At 43.9% G+C, this 17,937-nt stretch overlaps 1 protein-coding gene across 1 annotated transcript in view; it reads right to left on the bottom strand.

Moving 5' to 3' along the window:
- Positions 1–2,706: 2,706 nt before the first annotated feature.
- The window catches only part of IL5RA (interleukin 5 receptor subunit alpha), a 295,593-nt gene continuing 280,362 nt past the window's right edge, over positions 2,707–17,937 (bottom strand). Inside the window, exon 12 of the mRNA XM_069206360.1 lies at positions 2,707–8,558. Coding sequence (XP_069062461.1) covers positions 8,445–8,558 — 114 coding nt within the window. The 3' untranslated portion in view covers positions 2,707–8,444. The remainder of the gene's footprint in view (positions 8,559–17,937) is intronic.

Raw genomic sequence — 17,937 nt, 5'->3', positions numbered from 1 at the left:
TCTGGAGAACCCCTGGACTCTGTGCACACTACATCTCATTTTGATATAGGTAATACAGAGCCAGCTTCCTACACACGTGTTCTCAAAAAAGATATTTTTCTTACATCTTCAAAAATTCATACCATAATCATGGATAATACCCGAGTGTGCACTGATTCAAAACCAAGCTTACATAATTTTTTCAAAACACATTCCGTATATATTCATACCTCAGCAGTATACATAACCTATAAGGTCTGGGTCATTTCTTTCTTCAGAGTTATACCCACAATCCTTTGTAGCAGAGGGGGCCCCTTACCAACAAGAAGGTGTTGCTAGCGTTCCAAAAAACATGAAATTTGTCAATTTCTTATTTAGTCTGGGATTATCATAAGAGTATTTACTGAGAACCAGCACTGGATCTTTTATAAACAACGGAATTTTGACGGAGATGATGCTATCCAAATTTGTTTAAAAGTAAAGTTGAATGACGTCATGCAAATGGTCAGAAATAAAATAAATAAGCAACGCGAGGTATTTGGTTTTCAGAGCTTGAGAGGTGCTTCTGGCGAGGGTGATCAACAACATGTCCGTCACAATCATGTGACCCAATTAATAAGTTTGCCAAAAATGTGTAGAGGGGCTCGCAAAGTGCAACATATATTGCAAATTCACTTAACATTGTAGAGGTGCAACTGTACAATGCTAAATTGCAAACGAATTGACATTTGAAATTAAGAGTGGGCCTCAGGTTGCTGTCCAACCTTAAAACAACCACGGCAGATGACACTATTTGTTAAGTGTTTATATTAGGACACATTCCGGACAGAAAACATATGTTATTTGTCTCTGTAATAGCTTAAAGTTGTTTTGCCACCAAAGACTGCAAACGTTTGTGGTGTCTTCTGCTGATGTCTTCAATACGGGCATAATAATGGCTGAACTTAAGAACTTGAACAAGATTCTATAAGAGAGCCATTAATTCGTAGCCTAACTCTTTTAAGAGAAATTGAGTAATTGACCGGCTAGACAATGATTATAGGGCCTGATTTAGAGTGTGGCAGAAGGGGTATGTCATCACAAAAGTGATGGATATGTTGTTTGCCGTATTACAGGTGAATAGGATATAATGCATCGGTAATAAGGCAGACGGGATATCCGTCACACGTGTGACTGAGTATCCCATTGTCAAACTCAAAATCGCCCATAGTGAGATCCCACTGGGCAGCCACGAAGTTTATGAATGTCAAACTCCTCCGTGGGTAGCAAGAAAACAAGGAGGGGCAAGACTATGACCCACTATGGGTGTTGAAACATGATAACCTGTAGGGGGGAATATATATTTGCTCCTGAATGTTAGTACCAGTGCTTGCTAAGTCATTTGCAACAAATTTAGAATGGTCTTCACAGACCCATACATAGTTCAAAACGTCACAGAAACAAGAGATTACCGCAATGGCTTTAAGATTAAACGATGGGTAATGGAATAAAGTCTTTGAACATCAAGCTGTTAAGACCTCCAATGTTCAGATACAATCAAAAATGTGGTTGAAAAACATTCTTTGGCTTACAATCAGTTGTAACACATATGCATTGTAGGCTGGAATTGTTTGAAATAAACTATTGTCAGGGCCACTGCAATTATGCTATGATGCAGCCGCAGCGTTTTTGCATAATTATATATTTGTCGCACTTACCACGTAATCCATCATTGTTATTTTACAACAGCACTATCAAGTTGCATATAAATGTGTATATATATATATATATATATATATATATATATTATATATATATATATTTAGACAAATATGTGTGTGTGTGTGTATATGTATATAAATATATATGTATATATATATATATATAACCAATGGTAAGAATCAGAGTAAAATATTTCTCAGTGGCATTTGTAAATATAGAAATATGGTGTCACTGCAAGTTTTATATATTTCAAAATATCTCTGACTATTTTAACGTTGCTAGGGTAAATTATTCTTTAACCATAGCGGCCTCGATCATTCAGTTAATCTAAATAACTTTCTCATTCGCATCCAAATTAGGCAAATTGGGTTAACAGAGAAACTCAAGGCGAGACTGGATCTCCTCCATGCCAACAAGTATAAGCAAGTCTGGTGTTGCCTTTACCAACGTGACCCTGATGTTATCTTCCTCGAGGAAACGCACCTCCTAGGGGGAGATTGTCACCCTATGACACACACAAAATATTCCCAACACATTTGGGCCTATGCCCTTACCAAGTCCCCAGTAGTAGCTATTGTGAGCAAAGTTGGTACCTGCTCTAAGATTCTGAAGGTCACCAAGGATGAAGCAGGGTGCTTTGTGAAAATGCACATCGGAAGGGTCACCCGCACTTTAACCCTGCTCAACATTTATGCCTCAAGTCAAGCACAAAATTCCTACATACAGGGTACACTCAGAGGACAGCTGGTTGATGTAAAGAGAGACATCATTATGGGTGACGACCTTCACCTTGTAATGTACATAGACTTAGAACACAACGCAGCATCGTACAAGGCACTAGCGCCTAGTCTGTCCAACTTGAACGAGAGCTCATGGAGCTTGGACTAGGGACACTTGGGGTTGTGGACATCTTGACTCATGAGATTATTCTTTCTAGTCTTGGACTGGCTGCTGGCAACCAATCCAAGTGTTATTAATCAGATACACATAAAAAAGGACACTCAGTGAGGAGCAACGCACACGTGGTTAATGCAATGTAACTTTAATGAAACGCTAGCACAAGCACATATACTGGCAATGAGGGTCAAACAGCAGATGGGTTGCATAAATCTACTTATGTTTACATCAGCAGCATGGTTAGAGGAAGATGTTGTAATCTGTCTTGATGCAGTGAATTAAGGCACAAAGGCAAATCTATCAGTTAGACCAACATAGGAGAATCCAACCTTTTACTCTATATACTGAACCCAATGGTCACAATCAGGTGTACAGTACACTATTAGCTCAATGGTAGTAAAACACATGGTCTGGAATCAATTGTAATGCAGAAGATCAGAGAGGGAAGAAGGAATATGACTGAAATACCAACAGAATGGTTGCATAAACAGCACTAGTTTCAATAATGAATGCAGAACAGTTGCATGCGTATTTATGGCACAGTGCTAGCACAACGATAACATGAGAAAGTAACAGTAATCAATCACAATGTATTGAATCTAAAACTGTGTATCGATTATATAGATCAGGATAAAGCACGAGAATCTGGCCCCTCTCCCCTGAAACTTATCTGATCACCAGGAAGCCCTTTTTGATTATTCTACTCTCCCTTCTTTGGACACGGTGACAGGGGGTGGCTTGCAGGGCAACAGCAGTTCTGAACACTGGGCTTCACCAAGCTTTGACACCTGAGCCTTTTTATACACTGAAAGCTGACCTTCGCAATATTCTACAACAGTGGTTCCCAACCTTTTGATTTCTGTGGACCCCCACTTTACCATTAATGGAACCCAGGGACCCCCACTGAATCATCATTGGAATCCAGGGACCCCCGCCTGAGTCATTCCTGGAAGCTGGGGACCTAATTTGTCAATATTTGTTAAGATTTTTTTATTTTCTAAGCAGTCGCGGACCCCCTGAGAAGGCTTTGCGGACCCCCCTTGGTCCCAGGACCACAGGTTGGGAACCACTGTTCTACAATATTCTCTTCTCTTCTCTCTTCTGGCATTATCAGTGCTTACCATTCCATTCTTTCTGGTACCCATCAATCTTATTCCCAAGTTCTCTTGGTATCAGTTCAGCCTCAATGGTATGTGGTAAATAAGATAACAATGCTCTAAGAATGTTAGAAAACAAGCGTCATACACTTAGTGCAGCCTAATACGATAAGCAGGCTGTCTTGAACATCTGTAGAACACTGTAGAATGTTAAATAAAACAAGCTTCACAAGTTCAACACTGTGCACGGGTTCTGTGCTTGCATGCATTTCCACTCATCAAAACTGCCTAAGCTAGTTAACCCTTTTGCATCACATTGTCTTCCGCAACTTTCCCCTATGTACGCTACAGCTCCCATGTCCATACCTCCTACTTCCGTATTGATTATGTGCTCCTCAAACATTCCTTGCTCCGTGACTTTGAATCGGTTGCCATCTCTGACATTTCAAGTTCTGATCATACACATGTGGAATTGGGCTAGGTCCATAGCATGTCCTCCCGACTGGGCCACCTGTGATGGCACTTCTCAACCACTACTCCTCAGAGAGTCCATAAATATGAAAGAGATCCAAAATGCAATTGTAGAATATTTTGAGCTAGATGCCCTTCCAGATACACCCCACCCATATGCTCTGAGATGAGTTAAAAGCCTCAATCAGGGGTGTAATTTCAACCATCTCTACAGCCAGAGCAGGGGAATCCTGACTGATGGAGGCAAGTTTCACAGCAGAAATTAAAGCCCTCGGACGACTTGACCAGACTGCTCCAACAATATGCAACAAATATCAGCTTGCAATCCTGCGGGGACAATTACAAACTCACAAAACTAATAGAGCAGAGCACAACCTCTTAAATCTGAAACAGAAATACTAATAGGGTGGTGACAAGGTTGGCTTATTGCTCGCAAAATGCTCCACTAATGCAAAAACACCCACAGCTCTATAATCCAGACGGGAGACACGTCCTGGGTGACTACTGAAAGGGACAAGTAACAAGCTTTCCACGACTATTACCAAATACTTTACTCATGGGACGAGAACCCTCAGGCCCTGATTGACGACTATTTGGGCGAATGCGATTGGGTTTCCATTGACCCTCATCATGCCAGACTCCTTGATGTCCCCATCTCGCTAATAGAGCTCTACAGGGCCCTCAAGGAGCTGCCCATTGGAAAGACTCTGGGACCTGATGGTCTTCCTGTCATCTTTTACAGCACGTTCCTATCCGACCTCCAGGATCACATGCTTACACCGTACAGTTCATTCAACCAGGACACTAGCCTCACTCCCACCATGGCCGCTGATTAAATTATCCTTATACCCAAGCCAGGCAAGGACCATACACCATGCTCATCATATTGCTCCATAGCAAGCCTAAACTCAGATGCCACGATCTTCACAAAACTCTTGGCTAACAGGCTTAAATTACACATTCCCGGTCTTATTGACCCAGACCAGGTTGGATTCATTAGTAATAGGCTGAGTGCCGATCATGTGCACTGGATTGATCACCTGGTTGAAAAGTCCCATCATCACAATGTCCCAGCTTGCCTTATGTCAATGGATGCAGAGAAAGCATCTGACAGAATAAGCTGGACCTTTCTTCATGCCGCCCTGGGCACGAATGAACTAGACCCTGGAATGATAGCCAAAATTATGCCATCACATGTAGGCCCACCAGCCTCCATCTGTCTTAACGGGCAGCCCACAAAGCTCATCACACTCTTCAGGAGCACCCACCATTGGTGAACGCTATCACCCCTGCTTTTCCCGCTAGTGGTCAAACCTTCAGCCATCACCATCCACCATACTGCGGTCATCACTGGTATTCCTTTTGATGGGCAGTCCCACAAAAGCAGGCTCTTTGTGGATGACCTGCTACTTACTCTGATTCATCCTGCTACCTCTTTACCCACAGCTGTCCACTACCTTGCTGCTTTTGAAACGGTGCTGGATTTTAAAGTGAACATGACAAAATCTAATGTAGTGAACTTTACCATACAGCGACAGGATAGGACCTGCCAGCCTTACAAATTTCTAGCCCCGTTCCAATGGGTAACACACTCCATATAATACTTAACCTAACATCCACATTGCATCCATGGACACAAGCCCATTGCCAAGAATACAAGTGATACATCTCTGTCGCAGGAAGCCATTACACATCTCATGGTTGGCTCCTATGAATGTTATGAAAATTATTGGCCTCTCCAGAATACTTTACTTTTCCAAACCCTACCCACAGCCATCCCCTCCGATGACGTCATAAACCTCCAACAGGATCTACGCACTTTTGTCTAGGGGCAAATGACCCCAAATTCCCCACTCTTTGCCAGTGTTTTTTAGGGATAGTGGGGAACTGGACTGCTCTAACCTACTTGAATGCTTCTGGGCGGCTCTTCTCTGCTTTACTTCTGAAGGGGTCATTCACAAAAGCAACAAACACTGGTTTCATATGGACTGTGCAGTGGCCTGTTGTCTTTTGAGAGGCTTAGGGCTTGATTTAGATTTTGGAAGAGGGGTTATTCCATCACAACAGTGACGGATATTCCGTCCACCAAAATCTAAATACCATAGAAAACAATAGTATTTAGATTTCAGCGGACGGGATAACCCCCACTCCACTCCCACACATTTTGCAACTGGGAATCTGACAAGTGTAGAACTCTGCATGACCTCTTTCTAGGTGGCACTATCAAATCAAATGAACTTTGCTGGACTGAGGAGATCACAGCTCCTGTGGGAATGACCTCCTCAGCAGAGGTCGTTGGGGACCTCCCCCTCCTGATGAGGGAGAGTGTCAGTGATGGCCTCATACCTGGGCTCTTTAGGTTTAACCCCTGTAGTGTCCAGGGCCAAGTGGCTATCACTGACAACTCGTCAAAGAGTGGGGTCAGCCGGCTCACTGACCCCATCCCACTCTGTGATAAGCTTGGGGAAAGGCATCAGTCCCAACCTTCCTGGGACATCCGAGGTCGAGTTGCAGGTATGTGTGTTTTTTTTTTTTTATGAATTTTGGTGTGTGCATGCATGTATGTTTGAATATTTGGTAATGAGTCTTGTGAATGGATGTGTGTGCGTGCGCGCGTGTGTGTGTGTATGTGTGTCCTGTCCACCCACTCCTTCCTAAAACTACTGACCACCACTGATGCTAATGGAGCCACACAGGCTTTCGCACCCTTTAAGAACCTAGTCAGGGCTTTCAAAGGCTCAAAGGGCACTTACCAAGTCATCCAACACTCAACACCCTCCTGCATCAATCTATACCAAACGCAATGGCACTCTAGTACCACTGAGGGTATCGCGCAAAAATAATGGGAAACGCTATACATGCAACATATCTAAGGTGTGCAATAGTATCCCCCAATGAGAGATAGCTTATAAAGTTACGGTGAAAAGGTACAATACCCAGCACACCTACATGCAATTTCCCCCACGATACTGGCTACCTGCTGGCGATTTGGACTGGCACTGGGCGACTTTCACCACATATGGTGATCTAGCTCTCTTATCACCACATATTGGAAGGAGATTCTGGGGCATATAAAACACACCATAGGATTTCCAATTCCTGCATCCTATCTCACTGTCAAACTAGGCATACGTCCCTCTACTCATGAGGATATGCAGACTGGCGGCTTATTAATCAGATGTTAGGTGTTATAAATCAGCTCATAGCCCATGCATGGAAGAAACCCAGTCACTCCTACAGCCTTCTGGTTCACGCGGCTCTGGAATATGCTGGCAATTAAGCAGTTGTCTCATAATGTGGCTCACACTGATATAATGTTCACACGTGTCTGGTAGCCGTTGATTAAATATCACTCCCAAACTGAGCACGCCTGCTTCAGCCAGCCCACGCTCAAAGCACTACAACTCTTTGAAAAGGAGGATCATTCTTCAATGTCACTTTAACTATTGTACTGGACTTTTACCTGCTGCTCAACCCTTGGGATGGTTTGACTCCCGCCCCTCAGATGGAACATAATGGGATTGATCCTTCAGTGGGAGCACTCTGAACTGGTACTTGTTATTTTTTAAGTTTTGTTGTTAATTGTTCTGAGACATGTACACTTGCTGGTTGCTCACACCTGTAATGTGTTCCACAACAGCTTCCCCTAATCCAACATTACTACATTCCTATTGTGCTGATTGCTACTGTGAGATGCTCTGTATAAGCTATGTGGAAATGAGTCTGAAACCATGTTATGTCTTATTTAATGGTGAAACTTTAATAAACAGATTTCCGGTAAAAAAGTGGCAGGAGATGAATGGGGCAGAAACTGGGGACCCCAGTTTGAGGTAGAACAACGCATTGGTAAAGGTGTAGGGTCTGTGTTCACAATTCTGCAGTAACAAGCAGACCGGTGTTGCTTCCTCTTCCACTTGAATCACAAGTGGCAGAAACAAAAGAAGATCTGCAACAACATGGACCATCATAAAAACTTTCACTGGAGCATCAATACAGAGCATAGACAGGCCATATGAGAAGATGCATCTGCTACAGAAACATGTATTCAGCCTGTTGCTCCATGTTAGGATCCTGGTGTTTGGTATACCCACCTCACCCTTTTAATTGGTGCCATTGAGGTGATAATAGTAAAATCAGTAATTTAATTTGTTAAAAGTTATAGCAACATAGTAGCAAGCGCTTTATAACACACTGTGATCAAAACAAGATTACATAGCTCCAATTTGGAGCCCACCATTATTAAAGGGACATCAGGCATGCACGACAGCAGAAGCCACAGGCCTCCACAAATCCAAGGAGTTACTTTTTCAGCATCAAAGTCACTTTGTGGTCTTCAATATGGTCCGAATTATCAGAGTACAGTTCTTCAACGTAACTTATGACTTCAGACTCGAGGCTTGAACACCTTAGCTTCTACAAAAGAAGGAAATATAAATGTAGTCACTAATGAAGTTAAACGAGCCACATTGTTCACAACACACAAATAAGAAAATCAGCATAAGCAGTGAAAACAGCAGTGTTGGAAGCAGGCATGTTGCAGTTTCATGCAATGACCTATACACACAAAGGGACATATTTACAAGCTCCCAGCACCACCTTGCGCATCGATAGTGTCATTTCTTTTAATGCTAAGGTGACTTTTACCCCGTGCCATATTTACAAAGTGGCACAATACTTGCATTGCACCACTTTGCAACCCCTCGCGACACATTATGCCTGCGTCAGGCATAATGCATGCAAGGGGGTGTTCCAACGCAGGGAGGCCCAAACAACTGGCACTGTGAATTTTACAGCATTTCACTGCACCATTTTTTCCATTATTTTTAACGCTTGCTCAGAGCAGGAATTAAAATGATGCGCCCATTTTAATTAATGGTTCTCCTTGTGCTTTGCTGCACTAGCGTCAAATAGTTTGATGCTAGTTCAGCAAAGCGTCACAATAGCATCAAAAATGTTGATGCTATTGTCCTAACAACTGCTATGGTGCACCGTAATGTAAATATGGTGCAACCACGGTGTTGTTTGGTGGGGCAGGGGCGATGCAAGAAAAGTGGCGCATCAGGACCAATGCGTCACTTTCTTGTGAACATGCCCTAAAGTTTACACATTATTGTAGTTACAACATAATATGAATCAACTAACTGGTACTGTGTAACCTTTTGGCACTTCTCAAAAGACAGAGACAATGTGTTGCTGTTGCTTCAACAAACAACTGCGGTTGCAAAATCAGATTATATCTTTCTACTATAGATAGAGCGAATTTCCTCATTTTGCAAACTAAACACATTGAACTAAAAAGTGTTAACTTCAAAGCCGAATAACACACACATATTAAGGCAAAGATTTGTAAGGTAATCATATTCAAGCATTATAAGCAAACACAAGTGAATGAACATAATGTATTGATTTAAGTTAGCCTGACTACTGATGCCATGTTAAATGTCAACATTGTTCGTTAGGTTTAAGAGATCTGTTTTCACAATAAGCTGTCGTTTTGCATAATGTTTTTCGCTTTTCACTGCACATGCTGGAATTTTCCAGAGTCCTTCTTTTAGCTACTGAATAGACATTTGATATGTACTAGACAACTGTTACTGAGATGCTCACTGGGAGGAGAGGAGAAGACAGGAAACAAGACTTGTTGGAAGAACTGTCTGAGCCACAAGATTTGATCAAATGTGACAAACCAAGGACATACTTCCATAGTGCATTTTAAAGACATGAGAAACTAAGGAGTTTACCTGCTCCCAGGGTTTGCTGGAAATTGATTGGTTGGTGGCAGTGTGGAATTTAAGATTTGTTGCTAATGATGCTTTGGTAGAACTATATTAGTGCATGCTCCTTAGATTAGTCAGGAGCAAGCCCCGTTCGGCGCCCTTCCAAGAGAGGCCTTCTTCATGCAAAGAGCTTCCATTTCTCACCCAGAAACTAAGGGTCTGATTTAGAATATGGCAGATGGATTTACTCCATCACAAACATGAAGGATTTCCCGTCCGCCATATTACAATCCTGTTTTGGCCAATAGGAATCAAAATACGAAGGACAGAATTTCAGTCACATTTGTGACGGAATAACCAATCCGCCAAACTCTAAATCAGGCTCTAATTATGGGGAGCTTGCTGCAGAACTTGGTATGTAAATCTTATGAATGCCTGCTGACTTAAAGCTGAGAATACTTTCCAGCTCTTGCAAATTTCCATTGCTTGAGTGCTAAGACTTCATATCTGTGCATTTTTATTCCATCAGAACCCTTGATTTGGATTTCTGAACCTTACTTTGCCTTTTGAAGAAAATTACCTAAAACCTCATTCATTCAGAATAGGATTATCCTTCATGGAATACACTGACTGTATTTTATCTATTTTCATTGTAATTCTTACTAATATGTTATTTTATCTGGCCAGGAAATGTTGACTAAAGGATTATTTGTATCTGTAATAACAATGACTACATTTAGGGGCATAATTATACTCTGTTTGTGACGTATTTGCGTTACTTTTTTATTACGTAAATCCGATGCAAACGTAAGTCCATATTTATATTTTGGTGCTAGACATGTCTAGCGCCAAAATATTGGAGTTAAAGTAATTTTTGGCCTGCGGAAAACTACTTTGCGTCAATGAGATACAAGGTAGCCGTTCCTGGCCAAAAAATGACTCTAAGGCCCATGTGCCTTATTTATCCTCCTGTGCAAAAATCACGCACAGGAGGTGGAGGGCCTTAAATAATGGCGCTAAGCCTGCTTTGTACCAATATTTAACGCCTGGGTCAGGGCAGGCGTTAAGGGACCTGTGGGTTCATTTCTATGGTCAGAGACCATGGAAACAGCCCACAGGTGTCCTTCCCTGCCCCCAGGGACACCCCCACCCACCCGCACCCACACCTGGAGGACACCTAAGGATGGGGGACCCATCCCAGGTCAGTCCGGGTAAGTATTTTCATTTTTTTGGAAAGTGCCATAGGGGGGGCCTAACTTGGGCCCCCCTACCTGGCGCTGTGCCCAATGACTTAAGTCCCCTGGGCATGGCCATTGGGCTGCGGGGAATCACTTCTGTCTTTACTTAGACAGGAGGCATGTCCAGGGGGATTGTTTGTGGAAATAATAATGCCAATCAGGTTAGAGTAATTTGTTTTTAGACTAACCTGACTAGCGCCATTCTTTCACACACATTCTCCAGTTTAACCCTACGCCTCCCCCACCCAGTTAGCATCAATAATTTTGACGCTAACTGGGCCTTACCACCGGCTAGCGTCATAGCTTAAATATGATACCCGACTGGCGCCCAGGTATGGTGCTAGCCGGCGGTATACTTTTTTACGCAAACCTGCGCTAACTCAGGTTTGCGTCAAAAAGTTTAAATCAAGGCCTTAATGCTTACTAAATTTATACATTGATTTAAATTATTTTTTTAATGAAAACCTTTAAATTCACACCATATCAGTTCTTGTGAAGCCCCATTTGTATTTCACTGTTTATGGTGTTTGATGTAAATGATTGTTCCTTATAATCTCTGCTTGTCGACTGACAAAGGTCCATACGTCCAATGGCAGGGGTTATTTAATGATTATATTAGACAACTGAGATCCAAAAATCCCTGCTGTGGGCACTACCATACTGAGTTCAGTAGATGCTGGAGACACCTACAAAACATGGGAAGAGAAATACCAGTTTTTCCCATGGAGATTTGACATAAAGGTGGAGAAAGTGACAGAGGATCGGGACAATATGGTTAGGAAAAGTAAAGTTGTGTATCGGAACCATACAAAGCAAAGTGATGCAACAACATAATGTAACGTGGTGACACTGTAATTTAAAAAAAAAAAAAACCAAATAAGGCCTGGTTTAGATGTTGGCAGTAACACTCTCGCCATCAGCTTTTTAACGGTAAACCCATTCACCGCTGCGACAGCCTGCACACTGTATTTAGATGTTGACGATCCCATAGACGAAAGACTGAATTTGAACCACCGCCTCCGCCAAGAAACATCGACCGCGCCAACGGGGTGAAAGGGAAAAGGATATGCCGGCGGGAACGCAGCCAGCTTTCCCATCGTGCTGATTTAGATGTGTTTAAAAGTGGTGCCACTCCTTCGTGCTGATTTAGATGTGTTTAAAAGTGGTGCCACTCCTTAGTTGGTGAATTGGCGTGGGATGGGGGTGAAAACTCACCATTTTACCACTTACCCCCCCATCTTTGACTGGCCATAATTGGACAACACCTGCCCTCCCTGCTACCACTGACCCACATAGAAAACACCCTTCTCCCGTCAATGGACTACAAGGTAGGGACACCGCATTGCTAGGGTATGTTGGGTGGGCACTGCATCAGAGGTGGGGGTGCAGGCATATACATGTCACAGTAATTTTTTTAATCACTGTGATAGGCATATGTCAGGGACAAAAGTGGGTCAGGCACAGGTGGGGACACACAGGTACACAACACATACACCACACATACACAACAGTCATTATGATGCCACTATTCATTGGCAAATGAATGCTGGCACCACAATGACGTACATTCACACCTGTCAACTGTGTCCATGTTCATATAGCCAGGGGACCTGTATCTGTCATGTTGTGCTGCGAGTTGTGTGTATGAATCAGTATGTGTATGTGTATTTGGGATGAGATTGGTAGGGTGAGGTGTGGGTGTGATGTGAGTGTATTTGTGTAGCTGAGTGTGTAGTTGTGTTGCTTGTTGTGGTTGTGTGGTGTGTGGGTGCAGTGCCAATGGTGTGTGTATGTTGTGTCATGGATGTGTGTCAATTAGTGTTTTCATCATGTACTGGCTGTGTTGTGCTAGACCGGCAATGGATAAATATGCATATGTGTTGTGTTATGTAGTGTGTAGTGCAGGGTTCACATATGGCTAAAGGAAAGCGTGTGTGTGTCACTTACCTCACTTCCATAGCTGCTGCCATTGTATGAAGTCCATTAAGACCCGCTGCTATCTCCCACCGTCAGTGAACTGCCTCCAGTACAGCGCCTGCAACACTGTAACATCTAAATATGGTGGGCAGAACCACTGCTGCGGCTTGGCGGTAACGCCGGCAACATCGAAATCAGGCCCATAGTGTTCATTACCATCAAAGCTCTAACTTGTGGTAGATTTACCCGCCCACACATCTTTACAAATAACATGCAGAAATGGTCTTTACTATTCATTCTAACACAGTGTTTTGCACATGTGCTTTCCTCCAGGTTGTACCTTGTAAACTGCGAGTGAAGTAGGACTGGACACAAATTGGCCACAACAGTGTTAGTAAAACTGGGTGCAAACACGGATTACTCATATCCATTGTTTTCTATGGAGTAAGACTCTTATTCTTTTAAAAATATGCCTCACTCCTGAGCGTCTTTTAAAGAGGGACTCCTGGTGAACCCTACTTGTTCACGATGTCCTCAGACCCCTCAGACGTCTACCACATGGTCTGGTCATGCCCTGTCATAAAGCAATACAGGGAGGCCATTGTTGCAGAACTCTCAGGGGTACTGGGATGGGAGGTGGAACTTTCCCTGCTGTTGCTGTTGTTGGGGGTGAGTGAGGGTGTGAGTGGAACACGAACTGACTGAGCACAGCCACTGTGGTGGCGAAATGGGATATAGCATCTAGGTGGTGAGCCTCCCACATTGACCCATTGGCAACGGGGGTGGATTGGTGTGCCCAGCAGGAGAAACCAGTGTACGAGGCACAGGGCTGCCCAGCAAAATATGACAAAATATGAGTCAAGTGGTGGGGGACATCTGACATCTTCTTGTAAGGGGTATGTTGGCAGGTATACAGACTTGCTGCCTCACAGTCAGGTCATCACTGGTGCTATTTGCTTACCGTTTTGTATGTAAATTATAGTCGTAGTGATGCTGTTCTTGATACAGATACTCTGAAACCGGTCCCAGGATGCCTGTTTCAGTCCAGGGAGGACCTGACTTGGCAGTTCGGGCTGGGCCGTTCCCATGAGGAACAGGATCAAGACTGATTTGCATTTGGCTGGGTGCAAACTGGGGTGGCATGGTGAGCAAAAGAACAATGGATTAAACCCAGATCTGTGAATGGGGGTGAGTGTTTGCATTATTCATTACTCCGTCCATCATCCTTTTATGTTGCTAAAGTTGCCCTAAATGGGAAGGGTATACCCAGATGTGGGGACCTTGCTCACTGTCCACTGGATTCAAGCTAGCCTGGCTGATGAAGGGTGATACCCTGAAACCGGTCCCAGGATGCTTGTTTCTGGTCCAGGGAGGACCTGGCTTGGATGTTCTGGCTGGACTGTTCCCACGAGGAACAGGGTCAAGAATGATTTGCATATGGCTGGGTCCAAAATGGGGTGGCATGGTGAGCAAAAGAACAATGGATTAAACCCAGATCTGTGACTGGGGGTGAGTGTTTGCATTGTTCAGCACTCCGTCCATCATCCTTTTGTCTTGATACAGATGTGCCCTCTACTTTGTTGACATCAATTAAAATCAATAAAGTTGTTTATCAAACAAAGAAAGAAATTCCCAATGTGTTTATTCAGACTGAAAGAAGGGATATTATAATGAAAATGATATGGCAGATTAGCAAATCATGGGAACCTCTGTTTCTCCCATTTAACTAAAACATGGAGACAGGTGTGCTCCAAGTACAAGATACCAAGAAGCTGAGATGGAATTTTGTGCAAGGAATCTTGCAAATTTTTAAATTATTTGTACTACAAAGCAATTTACCACCTTCATTTTAAAAGTTAAACATGATCCCCACACAGCTCTTCTGAAGTAGATAGGCTTTGATTCAAATCCCTTGCTCTTGGTCCTCTTGAAGAGCCATTGATATCACCCTTTGTGCTAAAAGTTCCTAAATGTCATTGGATGGGCAGCCAAGAAGATGCAAGGATGCCAAAATCAGGAGTGGTAAAGGATAAATCTATACTTCATCTACTTTTTACATTGACCAGTGCCTATCTGTCTGAAAATGACTTCTTGCACTTTTGAATGAAGCACTAAAGCCTGACCATCAAGATCACTGGCGTGGTGAAAACTGTCATTGGGTTACAGGTTTAAGGACTGAAACCCTGCTCAAGCAGCAACTACAATCCGTGTCAGCTTGAAGTCACAAGCAAACCAAAAAATAAACCTGTGCACAACCCTTGGATTCCTTGGAACAGAGCAGTCAGGCTAAACTCAGAGGCAAAGTATTCATGCAACACTTCAAACCGTAAAAGTGATATTGTCATATTCAGGTCTTTATTGTGATGACAAATTAGCAGCCATATCTCTGCGGCATCATTGGTAAGGTGCTTTTGATTAGTTCTTCCTGAGCACTATCATTTTAAGGCTGGCAGGGATGAAGGGTGGGACTGCAGTATCTGTTGTTCAAGCTGAGGATCTTTCTAAGCCAGGCCTGTCTCTGTGTCTGTCCTTGATTGCTGCTTCAGAAAGGCTGATGACAGGTGTGCAAAGTTACTCTTCATTGTGCCCATATTGTGTGTGCTCCAACTTTGAGGCAGCACCAGTTCCACCTGCTGTGACAACCATTATTTTATACAAAGGCTGTATCTTGAAAGCAGCCTGAGGGTGCTTAAAAGAGAACCACTCAGAACCGGTTGTTCCAATCCCAAGTACTTCTTGAACAAGGAAGTGAGTGCTCCACAGAGTACTTAGAGATCTGCTGTCCCCAGGAATGGTGTCTGCCTGGCAGTCAACAAGTCTCCTAGAGGTAAGTGGATATCATCTGAAGTCACCCCTTTCAGATACAGGAGCTGATGATCTATCTTAAGAAACCTAAAACATGCCTGCCTTTTGAGAGAGAGGAGTATACCAAAGGAAGAAAAGAAACTTAAGACAGTGATCTGTGCTGAGAAGGGGTCTCCCGGTCTCTTTGTGCAGTGTTGATGAAACGGAGGCAAAGACTGTACCAGAGTGTGCCAACCGGAACCCAGAAGTCTGCTGTGGGCTGAGTGGTTGGTGCTGCCACCACCTCCAACAGGAAAGTAAAGCCCCACCAAAGCAGGAAGCCACAAACCGGCCTGGAAGTAGCAACTTCCCTGATGCCAGAAGAGGGCTGGGCACCTGGAGATTCACCATTGCTGAGTACTGTTGCTTCTGGGGAAGCCTGATGAGCCATTGGCCTGTATGCAGAGGCCACTGGGGTGAACAGCCCTGTAAGAGTCCACCCTCTTCAAAATGCCCACCAGAGAGACTGGATGGCTGCTGAGAAAAAACAGGTAATCATGGGCCTAACTTAAGCTGTGGACAAGAGAGATTTAGAGGCATTATAGGAGGCTGGCCTGGCTTATAGTGGGTACCTAATGGTACTTACACCTTGTGTCAGGTCCAGTTATCCCTTATTAGTAGATTAGTAGTGTTCTAGCAGCTTAGGCTGACAGAGGTAGCTATAGCAGAGCAGCTTAGGCTGAACTAGGAGACATGCAAAGCTCCGACTATCCCACTTATATCATATATCACTATATCATAAGAAACACAATACTCAGAGTTACTAAAAATAAAGGTACTTTATTTTAGTGGCAATATGCAAAAAGTATCTCAGAGGATATACTCCCTTAGGAGGTAAGTAAAATACACAAAATATACACACAAACCAAAATCAGGTAAGTAAACCGTTAGAAAAGTAGTGCAAACACTGTAGAATACAATAGGATGCAATAGGCCTAGGGGCAACACAAACCATATACTCCAAAAGTGGAATGTGAATCACGAATGGACCCCAGGCCTAGTGTTGTGTGTAGAGGGTCACTGGGTGTGTAAGAAAACACTAAGGGTGTCCAAGATACCCCACCCCAAGACCCAGAAAAGTAGGAGTAAAGTTACCCTACTACCCCAGAAAGACAGTGAAGTCGAGATAGGGGATTCTGCAAGGACAACAACTGACTGCAAAGCCCTGAAGATGGATTCCTGGACCTGAGGACCTGTAAAGGAAGGGGACCAAGTACAAGAGTCACGCAAGTGTCCGGGGGGGGTAGGAGCCCACTAAACCCCGGATGAAGGTGCAAAAGGGCTGCCTCCGGGTGGAAGAAGCTGAAGATTCTGCAACAACGGATGATGCCAGGAACTTCTCATTTGCACAGAAGATGTCCCACGGCATGCTGGAGGATGCAGAGTACTTTCCACGCAGAAAGACCACAAACAAGCCTTGCTAGCTGCAAGAGTTGCAGTAGAAGAAAATGGGTGCTGCCCGGGCCCAGGAAGGACCAGAAGGTCGCCCCTTGGAGGAGGAGACAGAGGGGGCACTCAGCAGCACAGAGAGCCCACGCAGAAGCAGGCAGCACCCGCAGAAGCACTTGGACAGGTGTTCAAGAAATCTGAGCACAGCAGTCATCTCAACACTACAAAAGAGGGTCCCACGAAATCGGTGGTCAACTCAGCGAGTTGAGCAATGCAGGACCGATTGCTGGGGACCTGGGCTATACTGTGCGCAAAGGATTCCTTGCAAAAGTGCACAGAAGCCCTAGCAGCTGCAGTTCACGCAGTACACAGGATTACTGTCTGGCGAGGGGAGGCAAGGACTTACCTCCACCAAATTTGGACAGAAAGACCTCCGGACTGTCGGGGTCACCTGGATCCAGCTCCAGTGTTCCAGGGACACGCTCGTCAAGATGAGAGGGGACTCAGAGGACCTGTGATGCAGAAGTTTGGTGCCTGCGTTAGCAGGGGGAAGATTCTGTTGACCCACAGGGGACTTCTTATTGGCTTCCAGTGCAGGGTAAAGGCAGACAGCCCTTAGAGCATGCACCACCAGGAAACAGTCGAGAATGCCGGCACGATTAGGCGCTACATTGTTGCTGGTAGTCA

Source organism: Pleurodeles waltl, chromosome 9, assembly GCF_031143425.1.
Source record: "Pleurodeles waltl isolate 20211129_DDA chromosome 9, aPleWal1.hap1.20221129, whole genome shotgun sequence".
NCBI lineage: Eukaryota > Metazoa > Chordata > Amphibia > Caudata > Salamandridae > Pleurodeles > Pleurodeles waltl.
Note: the sequence above shows the minus strand (reverse complement) of the source record. Positions and strands in the feature narration are given on the sequence as shown.